This window comes from Netta rufina (assembly GCF_964035555.1).
Source record: "Netta rufina genome assembly, chromosome: 2".
In the NCBI taxonomy this organism is placed as follows: Eukaryota; Metazoa; Chordata; class Aves; order Anseriformes; family Anatidae; genus Netta; species Netta rufina.
Genome location: NC_140124.1, coordinates 43,370,123 through 43,387,465, shown reverse-complemented (window position 1 = coordinate 43,387,465; position 17,343 = coordinate 43,370,123). Strand labels below are relative to the sequence as shown.

The following is a 17,343-nucleotide window of genomic DNA, read 5'->3' as shown; positions in this document are numbered from 1 at the left end:
GAAAGGGTCAGTTGAGAAGTAGGGAAATGACATTAAAAGGGCCCTTAGGAAGACAAAACAAAACAACTACCAACCAACCAACAAACAAACCCACTACTACCACTAACAAAAACAAACAAACAAAAAAAACCAACAACAACAACCAAAAGACAGTTAAAAACTTTGATGCCTATACTATGGCATATTGTGACTTCCCTAATCCAGATTCTGATATATTTCAGAGAGTAAAGTAAATGAACAACAACAACACAATTCTGTATTCTGGTTTTAACTTAAAAAATGCAGAAAACTTGCACATATCTTAATAGTAATGATAAAGTGCCTTTAATTGAATTCTTTGATATAATGTCATTTCAAAAGAGAATGGGTTGGATCAAAGATGAAAAGCATCCTTCAAAGAAAAGTCACTTTCCAGTTTCAAAGTCCCTGGGGGTTGTTTTTCATGTCCGTGTGATCTAAGTGAACTGTCAGAGATAGATGACTTGAGTCGTACATGCCCTTGAATCTCTGTCCAAGTAATCTTCTGTTAAATCAGTGCTGTGTTTTGACTTGATAATGATTTTTGCAGATCTGTGCACAATAGCAGGGAAAAACAAATATAACACTAGTACTGGCTTAAAGGGGTTCCCTTTTTTAATCCCTTCTCCCTCCCCTAAAAATGTTGAAAGCTGCTATTATAAAGTACTTAATAAAATTTAATAAGTATTCTTATTTGTTTGTTTTCCCTTTAGACTTTAAAGTTGTACGAGAATTCTTTCAGGAACTGAAATTCTGTAGCACTTGTTCATATCAGCATCTTCAGTGTAACTGTGAGAACCCGAATGCAAACAGTTAATCCTTCAGTGTGTAGGTGTGCTTATTTGGTATGTAATTTAGAGAGAGGGAGACAGAGGGAGAGAGGGGGGAACTAAAAGCTGCTGAAATATTTAGACTATTCTCCCTCAAAAATCTGTGAAATTACTACTTTTTCTTCCTTTTCTTTTCCCCAGGACTTGTTATGCAACACAGTTGCCTGAAAGAACCTGGCCTGAAAGTCTTGATTACTGATTTTCCTACCCAGTTAATCTTGCTCAGGCGTACTTTGGTGGACTTAACGTTTCTGCTGAGTCGGTAGAGTTTCAGAGTCATCAAAGCTGAATAAACTCGTACCTAATCAGACTAATGCCTTTAAGTAATCTAGCAAACTCTAACTCTGAGAGATGATGTATTTCATTTTGATTCTGTGTCCTCCAGGTGAATTTTTTTTAATTGCATATCCAGAAGGAGCAACCAAACGGTGACCTTTATTATCACCTCCTGATACGGTCAGGTGAAAATGGCTTGTTAGGTTAAAAGCCATATGTTCATCTGATAGAAAGTCTAAAACATCTTTCCAGGATGATGTGATGGCCTTGTTCAATATATTGCCAAACGTTTCCATCCAAGTGCCATCATTACCTGCTACATAGCATCCAAAGATTCTAGTTGAATAAATCCTGTGGAAAGGCAATGGGGACAAGATCCTCAGGCTGTTGCACAGACAGACAAGGTAGGAATTTGATAACTTACCTCTAGCCTACAGTTCATGAATGTGGTCCAACAAAGCAGAGCAGCACTCCCTTGTAGAGTGTGAGAAATAAGCAATGACTTAACTTTCTTAAATTAAACTTACCTTTGACTTCACCTTCCTTCAGAATGAAATGCTCATGCTATTATGTCCTAAATACAAAGAGCTGCCAGAAGAGTAGATAGTATCTACTTTCTCTGTACCTTTACCTTGCTTCTGTTCTTGAAGTCATTATGGCCAGTTGTGCATGGATTGTTAACTTTCCCTCTGTGCACCGTAGGCCTTGCCATCTGAATGCTTCTACAGCAAGGACTTAAAGTAGCTGAGAGTTTCTGACATAATACTTAGAGAATGCACTCGCAAAGATAGTTATTAAATAGTAGCTATTTTAAACAGATTTGTAGACTGTAACTTTTTAAAAATTAAAAAAAAATGCTACTTTTGAGGTAACTTTTTTATTGTTTTGTTTTCCAGTCGTGTGATTAGATAGATCTGATCCAGTATCTAGGATTGTGTGGGTCTTGACTTTAAATATTTTATGACATGTTTTGGCGTGAAATAGTTTAAGGAAGATGTGATTTTGAGCTCTTCATGTTTCTTGCAAGTTGTCAGTCTTATACCTCAAGTCTGCAAGCAGTTATGAAGATTAAACTGAAATCTTCAATCTTTTTTTGAAGGGTAGTCAACACATGTTTCATTCCCACAGTAAAGATTCAAGGAAAGGTTTTTTGTGATTCTCTTTTTGTTAGTGCTCGATTTTGGACGTGCATCAACAAGAACAGCCAGTGAAGCAAAAATTCTGTCTGTGTTTCTACTTTGGGGTAAAACAATGTCATACTCATATCTAGCTGTCTCCATTAAAAGTCTATGCATTGATCTCTGGCTAAATGCTTTGTAATTTTTTTCTTTAATTGAAAATGTGCTGGAGAAGGGTATTATTAGCTGAAAGTATTGGTTACATTCAGTGTAAGGTGAAAATGAGGGATTGCACCTATTCTTAGGAGTTTCATTGGGGTTTGGGATTTTTTTTTTTGTAGGAGGAAGAAGCATTTCAAGGATTTTCCAATTGGCCAAGGATGTCACCTAGTAGTGTAGTGTATAGTGTTGGCTAATCAGCATTAGCAAATGCTTGTGTGCCTTGCGAGAAGATCAGGTTTATTTGGCATGCAGACAGGAAGCAGGTGACTTTTTAAATAAAAATGGAGCAGAGAAACCTTGTCTCTATGTAAACTTCAAAACTTTTGGTGTTACTTTTTTTCTTGTGTAGGAAACATTCTTCTTTCCTTTGGCAGAGGAGTGTCTCTAAAGCCTGTTGACTGCTATGGTTAACATCCTTCCTCCTGTCCCAAACTGAGAATGCAGCGAACTCAAGTAATTTGTTTTAAAGTTGATTTATCACCTTATGCTGTGTTTCAGGTCTGCTTTTTATTTTAATACCTTGGCAAATAGAATCCTGTCTTGCAGTCAGCAGCCTGTGCAGATAAATCCCTTATTTAAACCGTTTCACATCAGACACTCATTTATTGAATAAACGATGTCCCAGACAGGAATTCCCTCATATGTTTTTAATTTTCACTTACCACTTTTCTGAAGTGCGTCATAGAATATATTTTTTTTCCTTTGAGGAGTTATTTTTAGTTTACCTTTAAAAGACAACAACAACAAAAACACATGATCGTCCTCACCACGTATTTTCTGATGTTCATTTGGGTGTGTAAATGCTGCTTAAAAATTTTTTTTTCTTCCATGGCAAGAAATGGATTGAAGATGATTCTGGAGTCTGGGAGGGAGATGTATTTGAACTTTATTTTACCAGGTTCTCTGGTGCCTCCTTTTGAGCAAATAAATGTACAGGAAAGAAAATCTAGATGCTTTTAATTTGGAGACAAATGACAAATAGGGATTCTTCTGTAGTACAGATGGCAAGAGGAGAGAAAATTGTGCAGGGGAATCCTCTTCCTTGCTCAATTCCTGCCACCACCAACTCCCTCCTGAATGCCTGGGGGCAGGAAAGGATGAGGAAAGATGGGAGAAAAAAAATAGTTATTACCTATGTAAATTACTGAATTACACATAGTCAGGTTCCCCTTAAATATATCAGCTCTAAATTTGCTTCTGTTGAGACCAACCGAAACAGTTTGCTGTTTTGTCTATACTAATACCTGATTCCTTATATGCTCTTCTTTTTTTTTTTTTTTTTTTTTTTTTTTGAAAGATAGCATTATTTTCTAGTCCTTGCCCAGCATTTGCAAATACAACATTGTTCTTCTAATCCGAAAAACAGATGTGCAGCTTGCTGTTGCTCGTTGAGCCTCCTGTAGGATTCAGTAAAGCTGTTGTGTCTGTCCCTGGCCATGGAAGGAATACACATCTAATTTTGGTCTCTCCTGGAGGGCTAGTGTTGAATTGTTAAGGGAATATTTGTTACAGTGTAGTTACAGTATGTTGTAAGAGTTTTAGCAATCAATGCTAGGTTACGATTGTGCTGGGAAATTTTTTTTTTTTTTTTTTTAAGTCTATAAGCCAAGGCCAGAGGACTTAAAAATAGAAAAGTTTTGTTGTAGAATTGAGGTAGGTGTTAAGCATGTTTCATGCATCAGTTATAGGAAAACGTAGTGTGAAGGTACACCAGATACCTAGGAAACTGGAATCAAAGAAAGAAAATGATCCATGATGCTTAACTGGAAAAATCTACTCCAAACCTCCTCTTTGGGGATAATTTCCCTCCCTTCTGCTGTGTGCAACTGTGAAGGGGAAACCCATTTCTCCTGAGGGCACTCGGGGAGGATGCTCTCTGTCGTGCCATCTGAAATGGATGGTTTTTGTGAGCTGTAGCATTGCCATAGGGAAAGGAGAGCAGGCTGTGGCTGGGTGCTGTGCTTAGCTTGTGTAGAAGGGTTCCCTCTCTTGTTGGGGTTTATCTGCTGCCTGTTCATTGCGGTAGAAATTGGTGTCGAGGGGCTGGAAGAAAGCTCATTTTGGGGTACTTTCTATGAGAGTTGCAGGTTTGTGTGTACATATACACTGAACTTCCAGGGAAATCAGGCTGTTTTTCTCCCCCGGAAGCATATAACCAGCACCATGCAGGTAGCAGAGATCTGGTTGATTTTACTAATAGTGTATTTGGTACATCCTTTCCAATTTCTGCATAGTTTACTACAGAAACAGATGTTTTGTTTTAATTGGTGTGGTGCCTTTTATAGTTGTAAAGCAAATAATAAAGTAGCATTTGTGAATGTCTTCCTGGAGAACTTCTTTAGAATGATGAAATGCATCAAATAAGAATTGAATTTACCTTTCTGTCTGCTGTCTTAGGCTAGGACTGAGAACAGAACAACAATCTTTCTTAAAAACAGTCAGTGACAGCAGTTTCTTCCCGTTCTTAATGAACATTGAAGATTAAACTTTTTCTCATACTATTTTGTTTATTTGTTTCATGAAGTCTTTAGAAGAATGGTAATGAACTTGTGATAGAAAATCTAGTACACCATAAGGCAGTGAAGATGGCAGTTCTGCTGGGGTGGATCATGTTGTTTACAGATATCTGCTTAGGCTGGGGAAAGGAGGATAAATTCCAATAAAATAATTTGATTCAATAAATAGATAACAACTACTTATACTGTTTGTGGCAAATGTAATTTCTACTAGCACACATGAGACTGTTTCTGGCGTACAACTGATATGTGAGTAGAGTAGGAGTTATGTTTTTGTGTCCTCTTTCTCTGTATAGAGGTTTTATTCTGATCTTAACTTGATTTGAAGATTATTTCTAATGAATTCTCTCTTCACGCTTTGCTTTTGTCTGGGAAGTAGGGGACTATATTGGATATATGGCAACTCCCTTGGGATGAAACAAGAATGCTGCCTCCTCAGAGCAGATTTGCAGATTAAAGATTGTCAGATATTCCCTGATGGCACTTAAGAACTGGGCTTGGAATTTTTTCAACTTGCTCAGAGAGCTGACTTTTAATTTAGGTTTCTGTGGTATATGGCTGCTTTTTACTGCATACGTCTGCTCTGCAGAGTAGTCTGGTTCCAGGCAGGCAGACTCGAACACAATGATTTTTCTCACGTGAAGAGGTGTTTGAGAAGCAGATGTGCTTTATCCTTTGGACCTTAAATCTTAGCATCCTTTTGGTGTTGGCTAGATCCTAAGGTATACTTAAGATCTGCTTAAAAAAACTGATTAAGCTGACAAGGTATACTCTTCTGCAAGAGATAGCGCTGCCCCTGGGACAGATAGAGAAACACGCTTGCATACTTCTAACAGATTGTAGTTCTGTGAGAGGGTTTAAAACGTGGGGAGAAAGATGAAGGAGTAAATCGCCTTTTTACTAGGTGTGTTTGTACTGAAGAGCAAAACTGATATAGTGTTTTTAAAAAAATATGTAAATGATGGCTAAGTAAATGTTCACGCTTGCAAATTTCCCCTGAAGCAAGGTGTTTATTCAAATAGCTTTCACTTGTGGCTATTTACAGAAATGAATTTATTAAAAAAATATATTAATTAAAAGTAAAGGCCAAACAGATTGTGTATGAAGAGAGAAAACAGATAGCCCAAGGAAATGAGTGGATGATGTATTTTCAAAGAGTTGCATAAAGAGCAGTCAGTTCAATTTTTTTTAGTTTTTCTGTAATGGGAAAATAACGATAATAATTCACTTTTCAGCTGTTTGACAGGGAGAAACAGAAAAATAGACCAAGATTACTTACTGCAAAGTAATGAAGAATGAGAAGCATAGGTATGCTCCATAAAACTCTTTGCTGAAGTGAAACAAGTTTATTTTCTTGATTTTACTTTATTTTTCTGTTCCCTCTCTGAAATCTGTATGAATTAACACCAGAAAGACAGAAATAAAAGAAACAAGTTTAGCAATGTACAGCCTTGTGAATTCCCTCCAAGGAACAAACTTCTTTATTTGAAGTTTTCTAACTTAGTTTTATCCCTAAATGCTGAAGGTATGCTTCCTTCCTCCCATGCAGAGTGACGGTCCATTTTGGATCTGCCAGAAGTATCTTCAGATTATCCTCTGAATCAGACCTTGTTTTGAGGGATCTGTGGTTATCCTTTTTTTTTTTTTTTTTATTTTTTTTTATTTTTAATTTTTATAGCTGTTCAAGACCTAAAGAGAAACTATGAGTAGTCACAGAACTCTTCATGTCTTGCCGCGTATGCTGTTACCATGTGTAGATTTAATTCTGTTTTTGGAATGGGATAAGATGTTGGCTTCATGATCTGTAAGAGCAATGTGTAGGGCAAGTCAAACAAAGAGACTATTTTCTCTCTCGTGGTTTGCACAACTCAGTCTGGACTTAAAAACATCTACTGCCATAGTCCTCAAAGTTACTATAACCCAAAAGCCTTTGCAGTATATAAAATAAAGGCCTAATATGAGAGACACAAAGATGTTCTTTTGTCAGTGGGAAATTTAAGTCATTATGTGAAATAAATATTATAAAAAAGATGTTTTTTCTCCATTTTCTCCAGTCTTTGAAAATCATTTTACATTATTTGCTTAAAGTTTATTCACAAATTGGTGCCACACAATCACGCTAAGCAAGTAGACCTGAAGCTTTATCATGCCATCAAAATTTAGTGCCATTTTAGCTGAGAGGACTGTCCTGTAATTATTTTATCTTTGGAATTTAGTAAGATTTCAGCTATAGGATTTGTGACCTATTTTTAATAATACAAATGTTAAGAGAATATGACAGTACACAGCATCATCTCACTGGATCAAACCATTTATCTTAATTAGAGGCGACCTCTAGGATCTTACAATTAACCACTGGTGATAAAGAAGGAGAAATTGCATGTTCTTTAATGTAAATAGTGTTCATTGGGATCATCTCAAAACGTTGGCAGTGATGAGAGAAAGAGATTCTCCTGGTGGCACTAATTGTGTTTTCATATACATATCATGGTAATGACTGAAAAGCTGCAATTTTCTTATCCATATCTCTGTATTTTATAACAGCATGTAATTAATAGCTGAAATTTAAGCCCTATGCTGAGGGCTACTGATTTGAAGGGTGATACTGTGTTTAGAGCAGTGAGGGGCGAACTGTGCCTTCCTTGCTGATCGTTTTTTTTTCTATGTTATCTTCCCTAAATACTGGCCTGTCCTGGGAATCAGATGTCCCCAGCAATAGAGGTTTTTCTGATATCTAGTTCTGTTTGATTCATATTTAATGTGTATCTTCCTAATGAGAACTCTTCTGAATTATGGTCTTAGTAGAGGTAAAACATTTGAGCACTTAATCTAGGAAGGGCCTTACTTCTAGTAAATTCACTTAGCAGCTGTACTTTATTTCTGAACCTCTGGTTTCAGGCAGAATAAATGGGAGGAGTGGACAGGATATTACCTGAACTAGTCCTTGGACTGGAGTCTGATGCAAAAACTAAATGGTTAGGCACTTTTCCTCTGGTACCAATCTATGTTTATAAGATATGGTAAATATCTTCACTGTATTAGGTGCAGGAATATTGACTTGGATAGCTTCTTAACTATTCTAACACTGGGTAGAGTATACTTGCTTGTTTTAATCAACAGGGTGTGTCAGTTTGTATAACCTTTATGTATAATTCTGTCTGGTAGGAATAATGTAAAATCTTCCTTCGATGACTTAAAAAAAAAAAAAAAAAAAAAAAAAGATAAATTGGCATAGGAGGTGCTGGAGTATTTTTGTTACTGAAGTAAAGCTGAACATAGGAACAGAAAACAGGTTCATTAATATGAACAAATGATGAGAGGAATGGAAAAAAAAATCTTTAATCTGCTTCTTGTAAGTTAACATCTGTTTTCTGCTTCAGAAGGTATCCTGGGATGGCCTGGGCCCAAGTCACATTCCACAGAGCAACTGAAAAATGGTGCCCTCAGTTCCTTATCATCTGCTAGTGCCAACATTACGTGGGCAATAGTACCATCTGCAAGCCAAGATGGACAGTCACTACAGCCAAATACTGAGGTAAGCAGGCCATTTCTGTTGTATCTGAGACTTGACATAGATTAGATGCAAACCACGTGGGACAGTGGATGCTTGTATTAATAACTCACTGTGCTTTCTCTTTATGGTACCCTATTTGCTTGAAATAGTTGTTTAAATGCTGGCTTGTGCAAAGCGCACGTTGAAAACTAGAAAATGTTTACATATTGCTCTGTGCTTTTGCTTCTCTGAGGTACTTTGGAGACAGACAGTGGACTGTGGCAAGCATGTAATCTCCTTCTCAGTTGTAAAACCCATTAACAGTCTGTCAGCATACATACCTATCTTCTTGGTGGTAGGAAGAGCTGCTTGTTTTTTATGCTGGTTTGAGACAGATAGGAGACATTATGACCACAAGATTTGCTTGCTACTTGTTCTTCCATGTTGCTGAGTGCTCTTGTACGCCTCTGGGCACAGCTGATTATTCTCTGAGTGGAAGAGCTCTGTATTGCTTTCTGCCACCTTTTTCTGTTAAGTGATTATGGGCAAAACTTGCCCACGTCATCCTGCACCAGCCTGTTGATTTGTGCTTTTGTGGCATTTACTTGGTAAAGGGCAGTTCTGAAGCATCGACTCTTTGAGGAGGCTCATAGCTACGTATCAGGCATCTGATGCACTGACAGTCTCTCACCATGCCAAACGTCTCCAGCTTCTGCTGTCTGCTTCTGGATACCAGTGCTGCCCACCAGGAAAACACTGCACACTGAGACTTCACAGACTGTTGGGCACCTGGAGCACATGAGACCTGGAGAACTGGAAAGACGTTTTTGAGAGAGCTGAAGAAACCCTTTACGACAAGTGAATGCTCTTTGGCAATTGGAATGGCTTAAATTAAAATATATTGCCTTTAACAAAATGTGTAATGGCTGGGGAGATCAATAAAGCTGTATGGTTTTGCAGTTCTTTCGTAGTATCTTGAGTTGACTACAGTTCAAAAGATCCTGGGCTAAACTAGATTTCTTATAATACTACTTGTTACTTTGGTACTCTTCCAGGTTTGTCTTTAGACAGTAATTTCAAATTCTGTTACAATGTCCAGTCCTCTCAATGTTTAAATTAATTATATTTGTTTCTTACTAGGAGGTTGTGTCATTTCTTTTTCGTGTAAGTCAACTGCAATTCCTCATGTCTTCTTAAGACAAGTGACATTTAAGAATATTGTTTTGAAAGTTACTTCTTTAATCACTGATAAATCTAATGAAACAAATTGCAGCTTATTTTTTTTTTTTAGAGGATCATTTTGCAGTTGAGCTGAGCCATTTATGACTTGTTTTCAATTACTGTCTATCTATATTTTCAGTCTCAGCTCCTCCCCTTCTTCTGCTGATGGGAGATACTGAGTTACGCATGCTTTGCTCGTGGAACTCATAATTTATTGAGAAGGGAGTACCCTTGGAGAGATGAATATAATAAGCAAGGGAGCATAACACTGTTTTTAGTACAGAATACTCAGTGCTTTGTGGGACATCTTCCTGAAATCAGCAGCTTGCATTTGGACCCTCTGGGGCATTAGCCCTTAAAAAAAGGAAAGATTTTTAGGTTATATAAAGCTCACCTGAGGATTGTGTTTTTGGCATAAGCAGTAGGTAGCATCTGGATTTGCACATGTAGTTTTTGTTATAGTAGTACAATTTGTCAAGCAGAAATCTGGGTTTGCACCAGAAAATGGCTTGAGTGGGGATTCATTACTGAAAGCTCTGTCCAAAGCTGTATCCCTTCCACAGTGTCTTTGTGTGCTTCATGCCACCCAAGACCGATACTGTTGACTCAGAAATTGAAGTGTTCTTGCAAAAGTACCTGATAGATTTTCAATTTTGATCAAGTCACCAGTGTGCTATTGGAAGACTGAAGCACAAAACCGGAGTTGTGGAAGAGGTGAACAGTTGCATCTAACGTAAGTTAGGGCTTTTGTTGTTTTCATGTTCAGCTTCAGATCTAGCAATTTATCATGCCCTGTTATGGTTATACCTCTTTGGATTGCTGGTGTCAGATCTTTGCCTGGGAGAAGAGATCAAGTTTTTCTAAAACGCTGCAGGTTTTCTGCCCAGCTGTATAACCTGAGTGTCAAATGGGGCTGGAGCTTCCTGGTGCTGTGACTAGAGAATGGAGGGTTGGAGAAGAACAGGCTTTGTAGAAGAGAAAAATCTTTTGAGCAATTGTTATCTTGCTAAGGATGCTACCTGACCCAGGCAGTCACCCACGAGGTGGTGTCTGACTTTTTTTTAAATATAATTTTCCAAGCTATCAAAGGTGTTCTACTTAACGCTTTTTTAAAAATTCCAGATGTCCATTTCAGCATATTTTCAAATATATTCTGTCCTGTCGTGTCTGAGTAAGAGTGGCACTAAGTACCCAGTTTACATTCAAAAGTATGAAAAGCAGTGATTGTGCTAGTTACTTAGTATGTGAGATTATATATAAAAGCGACTGCAAATCACCATATTCCACTTATTTCCTGGTCCAGATGCATCCTTGTTAGTAATGGCAGTGACATCAGCAGGGAATGAGATAATGCATCTAGATGTCATTGTTAAGAAACTCGTGATGTTGAAGACCCTGACTTTTTTTTTGTTTATCTGGTAGTTGCTTTTAGGTGTGGAAAGAAAAAAAGAGGAATCCACAAGTGTCATTCAAACAATGCTCAGTTCTCTCAATGATTTTCTTCAAAAAGAAAGGAAAAAGCCACCACCAACAAAAAAAACCCAACACCCCACACCAAAAACAAACAAACACGAAAGAACAACAATTTAATCCCTGGCTGGTCCTCATCTCTGTATAAGTTGATAGTGTGTAAATGAGGCTAGCTTTCAAAGTATCCCTGTCAGAAGTGATCCTTAATTTTAAAGAAGTCATGGCAAGAGAGTGCTGGTTTGTCTTTCAGTGCTGTCAAAACTAATTCTGGTTTCTTAAAACTAATTCTGGTTTCTTCTTTGACCATGCCTTGACTTTTTTTAAAGAAAGGATTTTGTATTTTTACGCTATTTCCTCTGTCCCTTAGAAGCTAAACCCCAAAGAAATGGGAGAGAGCTTTTTGGCTGACATTCAGCGTAATGTATTAGATGCACCAACTAAACAAATTGTGAATTGACCTGCAGTCTGAAATAGAAAACACCATTAAGCTGCTGCCCTTGACGAACAACCGACTTGTCTACTTCTCTTCTAGAACGTTACTTATAAGGAAACGATCATTTTAGGTATGTGGATCAGCAGTGATCTTAAGAGGAAAAAAAAGATATTTTTTGTACTGGTGGGGGTGACTATCGGGAATCTTCCTTGATCTAGGAGGCTGCTGCTGGCAGCAGTTTCCTGGCAACATGGCCAAGTTGCTGAATGTGTTTAGTGATAGTTATGTTAATTCTCAGCACAGCATGTAGAGGCTTTGTAGCACTGCATTAAGAAACATCATTAAAAAACCAATGACTTGTTTTTTTTCTGCATTTTTTAATATGTTTATGAAGAAAGCATGGATCTTTAGAATATCCCTCTAGAAAAAAAACAAGGCACACCTGATGCAATTTCACTTTAATACATAAGCATTCTTTAGGGGTATAAGTTCTTTAGATGTATAAGTTCAAGAGTTGAAATTTGATACCATATATAACCGAAGGAAAACATTTCTTTTTAGTTGGTCACACAATTAGGGTTTCAGGTTGGAATTTCTCCCCTGGTGAAATAATGTAGCAGCTAAAGAGGCTTATTTTTTTAAACAATGCGTTGGTGTTTACTTGCTTTTGTTATTAAGGGTGTTTCTTGTGTCTAAGTATAGGGATATAATTTGAGATATTGCTTAAACTAACTGAAAAAATAAAAGATCTTGTAGCAGAAATGATTTTCATGTGTATTTCCTCGCCTCTTTTATCATCTCCTTTGTTGTTACTGTTGGTGTTATTGGTTTTTCTTCCCAAATGAGAATTGCATTTTAGGGTTGTGATATGGGACGGCATGAGGTTAAATCCTGACATCTTAACTGGAGGAAGTAACCACTGACAGTGAAGTGCAGATATCTTTCATTTTTCATACTTTCATACTTTCATACTTCAAATCTTTAAGTTTTTATTTAGTTCACACTTCTGGATGTTTTTGGTCAGTCTACCTGAAACGTCAGGCACAAGTAGGAATAAGGGCTGATCTGAATGGAGCTATTCTATGTCAGGTGTGAGATGACTTAAAATACATTTAGCGCATACCCTAATGAACGTGGTTGAACTTTCTGGTTTAAGCTATAATTTCAAGGTATTATATAGGATTTTTCCTGTAAAGCAGAACAGGCCAACTAGGCCTGTGGACGAGATTCAGAATGGTGATGTGAACTTGATCCCCATTCAGTCTGCAGCAAACAATGACCTGCTTGCTTCATGTAATGGTTGACAATTCTACAATTTCTTTCTAAAAGCCTTGACATTGATTAGTTTTGAAATACTGAGTCTCATAATAAATTCAATTGTAATAACTTTGTGCTTTAGCAGAATAAAGTTGTGAATCACTTCCATGTGAGCACTGCTCTTCCAGTTCAACTAATTGTCATCTTGGGTGTCAGAATTCCCCTCCTGAGCAAACAAAATGTGACTGCAGGCCCAAATACTTCCCCTGGCAGCCAAACACAAATGGGAAACAGGCTGTTCGTATGGGAGACCGGAGAGGGAAGGAGTAATTTTCTTTAGATCTACCAGTTTGGTTAAGAATTATTACAAAAATCATGCCGTAGCTACATCTGCAATTTAGCTCTCTTGATGTGATTTTTATGCCTTAACTTGCCGTGCCAGCTGATTCCTACCATCCTGGGGATCTGGCATCTCTGCAGTCTCTCTGCCTTCCTGTCCCAAACTTTCTCTTGCTTGTGTGCGTGAGAACTGCACGCATGTTCCATACCGAGGTGTCTTTTTAATAGGATTGAAGTTTTAGCTCTCTAGGATCGAGGCTTAGCTCTGATTATCTAACCAGGTTTTAATTGTGATAGTGACTGTCAGTCCGGCACAAGTGCAGTCAACTCCAGATCATCAAGGGTGTTTCTGTCCCCTGTATGATCTGAACTTTAATATTTTCAGCTGTAGGAAGGAACTGTGCTATTCTCAGCTGAGGCACTGAACTGTTTTGTTCTTCGTTTTAAAAGACTGTTTTTGTCTAATCTCTTCATGTAATAGGTTCTTTCTGGCTGAAGTTGTTTTCTATCTTTAAATCAGTATGGATCCTAATACAATGATATTTCATCCTCTGCAGAGCCCTTTAGCCTTTGGAGCCATTTCAGACTGTGTGCTAAGAAATAATTTCAAGTGTTTCTGTAATTTTAGAAACTAAGCGAGATACAAGAAGTGATCTCTAATTCAATATTATCTTTTCTGTAGGTATCTGACTCTTGGCAGCCCTGTCCAAGACGCTGTTTCCTACTGTAGTTTTTTCCTAGTGTTTCCTAGTTCCTTTTTGTCCTTGACATAAATGTAATTAATGTTGGGAGATCAGCTTAGCAATGAGCATACAGTGTTAGCCACAAGTAATGGAAAGTAACGCAGTAATGGAAAGAAAACAGATCAGGGTGGGAAAGTAATATTTGCAATATCACAAAGTCCCTTTTCGTTGTTTGATACTGACATTACAGGATTTCTGAGCATGTTCTGCTTTTTGCTTTCTGCGTGATTAAGTACTTTTTGGGCTGAAGAGCACGGTAAACGGCCTGTAATGACTTGGATAGATAAATTTAACCTCTGGGCAAAGATGTTACCAGTTAATCCATTCACTATCAGACCATCTGAAAAATGAACTCTGAGATAATCAATTGAAAATTTCCAGGGAAGATATATTTAGGGATTAAATGTACAATTATACTAAAAGTAGAATTAAATGACCGTAAGCCTGCTACAGCAGCACTGATAGACAATGACTAAGATAATCTAACTAATCTTGATTTTTTTTTTATTGGTTAGGCTTCTGGAATAGTTACTGTGTCAGCAAACAATCTCTAGTAAAACCTTTTATGTAAATAGTAGGTGCAAATTAATCTCATGCAGAAGCCCTTGCATTTCTGTAGAATCAGTACAACACCCAAAATGCATGTATTCCACCTAATATCTGTAAGATATATTTAAGAGTAATATTCTACTTAAAATAAAAAGAAACTAATACAAAATTTACATCTAATTTGATTAAACATGAGGCTCTGATTCATTTGGCATTCCACAATAGCCAGTGAATTTCAATGAAAATTAATCATTGGAATATAAAGAATTCAGGTTCCCTTGCAGTAAAGTTTAAAAACTGAGTTAAAATGGATTGATTGCTTATTCTGCTCATTATAAAACTTTTGCCCTCTGCAAAACTAGCTCCAAAGCCAATATTAATTTTATTTCAAGAAGGTGCACTAATTGATTTGTCGTGTGCTAATTGATTTGCTTTGTGCTGTCAGTTTTATTTCTTAGCATGTTTATAGAGGCGTGCTTGGCCACACTGTCTATTAGTAAGCTTACCCAGCTCATTAAGGCTATCAGTAACTTAATTAGACTTCAGTAAGTTGGGTTGAACTCTTTTACAAAGACTATTTGTCTCAGGTTGGAATTGCTTTATGTTGCTAAGTGAAGCATCATCCAAACTGGCCTCAGCTGTTTCATCTGTAGCCTCTCTGCATGGCCTGTTGCAGTATTTGACCATCCTTGTGGTAATTTTTTCTTTCCAATATCTATCTGGAATTTCCTATGCTTCAGCTTGTCTTTTGCCTGTTGTCCTATTGCTGTGTACCTCTGAGAAGAGTCATGCTCTGTCTTGGGACCTCCCGGCATTTTCTAAGTTTATAAATTGATGTAGTGTGAAAACATTCTAGAAAGAATATGAATCCTCCTTTGACTTGCGATTTTTTTTTTTTTTTATTTTTATGGTATTGTTTATAGGTCATAAGCTGTAAAGGCAGTGATTTCCAACTATCAGATATGAGACCTGCATTCTGATAACCAGTGACTGCTTGCTCTGGAGTCTGAACAAGTACCTGAGCCTTTCTCTGGTCAAAGCAGAACATGAAAGCGCTAGGGATTCTGTTGATGTGAGTGAAGGCTCATTTAAGTGTGATGCCTTTCCTTACTAGCATGCTGTACGGGATGGTGGGTGACTAACACTACCTGCTGAGTACCTCGCCAAAAAAGTGTTTGTCTTTCCCTTCTTTGTTGGGGATGAGAGGCATGTTGCTCCCAGTTCTTCAGGTTTCTCCCCAAGGATCTCAGTCTAGAGAGGATACTTTCGAATACAGAAGGAAGTCTACAGAGTAAAATCTTCTGCCATGCTTTCCTCCATGTTCCTCCCTTTGTCCCTAGTTCCCCAAAATTACAGGTGTATGTGGCTTTCAGACCCCTCACAGTCTCTAAAGTTTTGCCTGGCTGGTGTTGGGAGTCTGTCCTTGCCATACCACAGTCTGCAAGCTTGTAAAAGATCAGTAACTTATTTTGAGGAGTGTTTGATGCTGTATTTATAGTCATCATGCTTCTAAAAATCTGATTCTCAAAACAAATCTGAGTATCTTTTGGGAAGTTTTGCTTCACTAATGACTTCCTAGCATTAGAAATAGGTTTTGCTGGAATTCTTTATTTTGTGATGCTGTACTATTTTTCTTGTGTTTTTAGATTAGCATAAAATTCACAATAGAGGTTTACACTAGCCTTCACATTTCTTTGCCTCTATTTAGGACAAGTCAGTGGGGCTTTTCTCTTTGAACATTTTTCTTTCTTTGTTCTTCATGTTGCTGTTACTTTTTTCCTCTTTTTTGATGATACCAGTGATGAAAAATATTTATTTGCAGTTCTTACAGAATTTATGCAATACTATAAAGTCCTCTGGTGTTCTAGGATTCACATTAAACAGTGTTGTAATTCAGTAGCTCTCATTTAATGAGAGATGCTCACAAGATGCATGGACTGGTACTGATACTTAATCTTTTCTGTGGAGTCTGCGTTTAGGAATGAGCTGCTTTTCAGTACTGACTGCTTTTGGTTTATGGAAGTGAAGCTAAGCAAGAGGAATTTTCCATATGAAGAAGATATGAACATATAGGGGAAAAAAGGTGTCCAACAAACATGATTTAGTGCATGACAGGATTACAGTGCTGTAGGTAACCCAACTGAGGATCTCTGTGTTTAAAAAGATGTTGACTGATGATGATTACTTTATTCTAAAGAAAACGTAATCACTTCCATAGTTTGTTTCTAGTATATTTTTCTGAAGACTTACACGGGCTATAATGCAACATGGATGTAGATTCCTTGTGTTTCACGTGACACGCATTTTTTCATAACAACAAACCAAAGCTTTTTATTCTTAAATCTCTTTGTTATCTGCTCCTCTCTACTGTTATATCATTATATTTACCACCCAAATATGGTCACAGGTCAGAGTTGAAGCAGTTCTCCAGAGCAGAGGTTTTCTGAGTTTGTTCTTTTTGTATAAATGCTCCCAGAGATTTGTATCTCTGCTCCCAGAGATTCTGAAAAAATAACAGGTGTGTGTTAGTGAAGCTGTCATAATAGTGAATATCCAGATAATGTTCTTGTCTTCAGATGCCTGGCAGATTGCTTTTGCTGGGAAGGAAAAGATTACAGACCTTTTTGTCACCTAAGATACAGGTTTTGTGATTATTCCCACTGCTTGCATCATCTGTATGTCAGCTTGTCTACATTTACTAGGTATTAGTATCAAGATGCATTTCTGCACAATGGACTTCGCCTACTTCTTTCGTAGTGAAGGATCTCCTGAAATGAGCAAGGTATTACTGGAGTCAGTAAATGACTGAATGACTGCTCTTACTTGATGCATCTAAAATCCTGTGTGACAGAGAGGTT

General features: G+C 37.5%; 1 protein-coding gene across 1 annotated transcript in view; it reads left to right on the top strand.

Moving 5' to 3' along the window:
• OSBPL10 (oxysterol binding protein like 10) overlaps positions 1 to 17,343 on the top strand; it is a gene marked incomplete at its 5' end in the record, with an annotated part of 108,739 nt that overhangs the window by 65,369 nt on the left and 26,027 nt on the right. Inside the window, one exon of the mRNA XM_084306969.1 lies at positions 8,361 to 8,515. Within this exon, the coding sequence (XP_084163095.1) occupies positions 8,361 to 8,515 (155 nt within the window). The remainder of the gene's footprint in view (positions 1 to 8,360; positions 8,516 to 17,343) is intronic.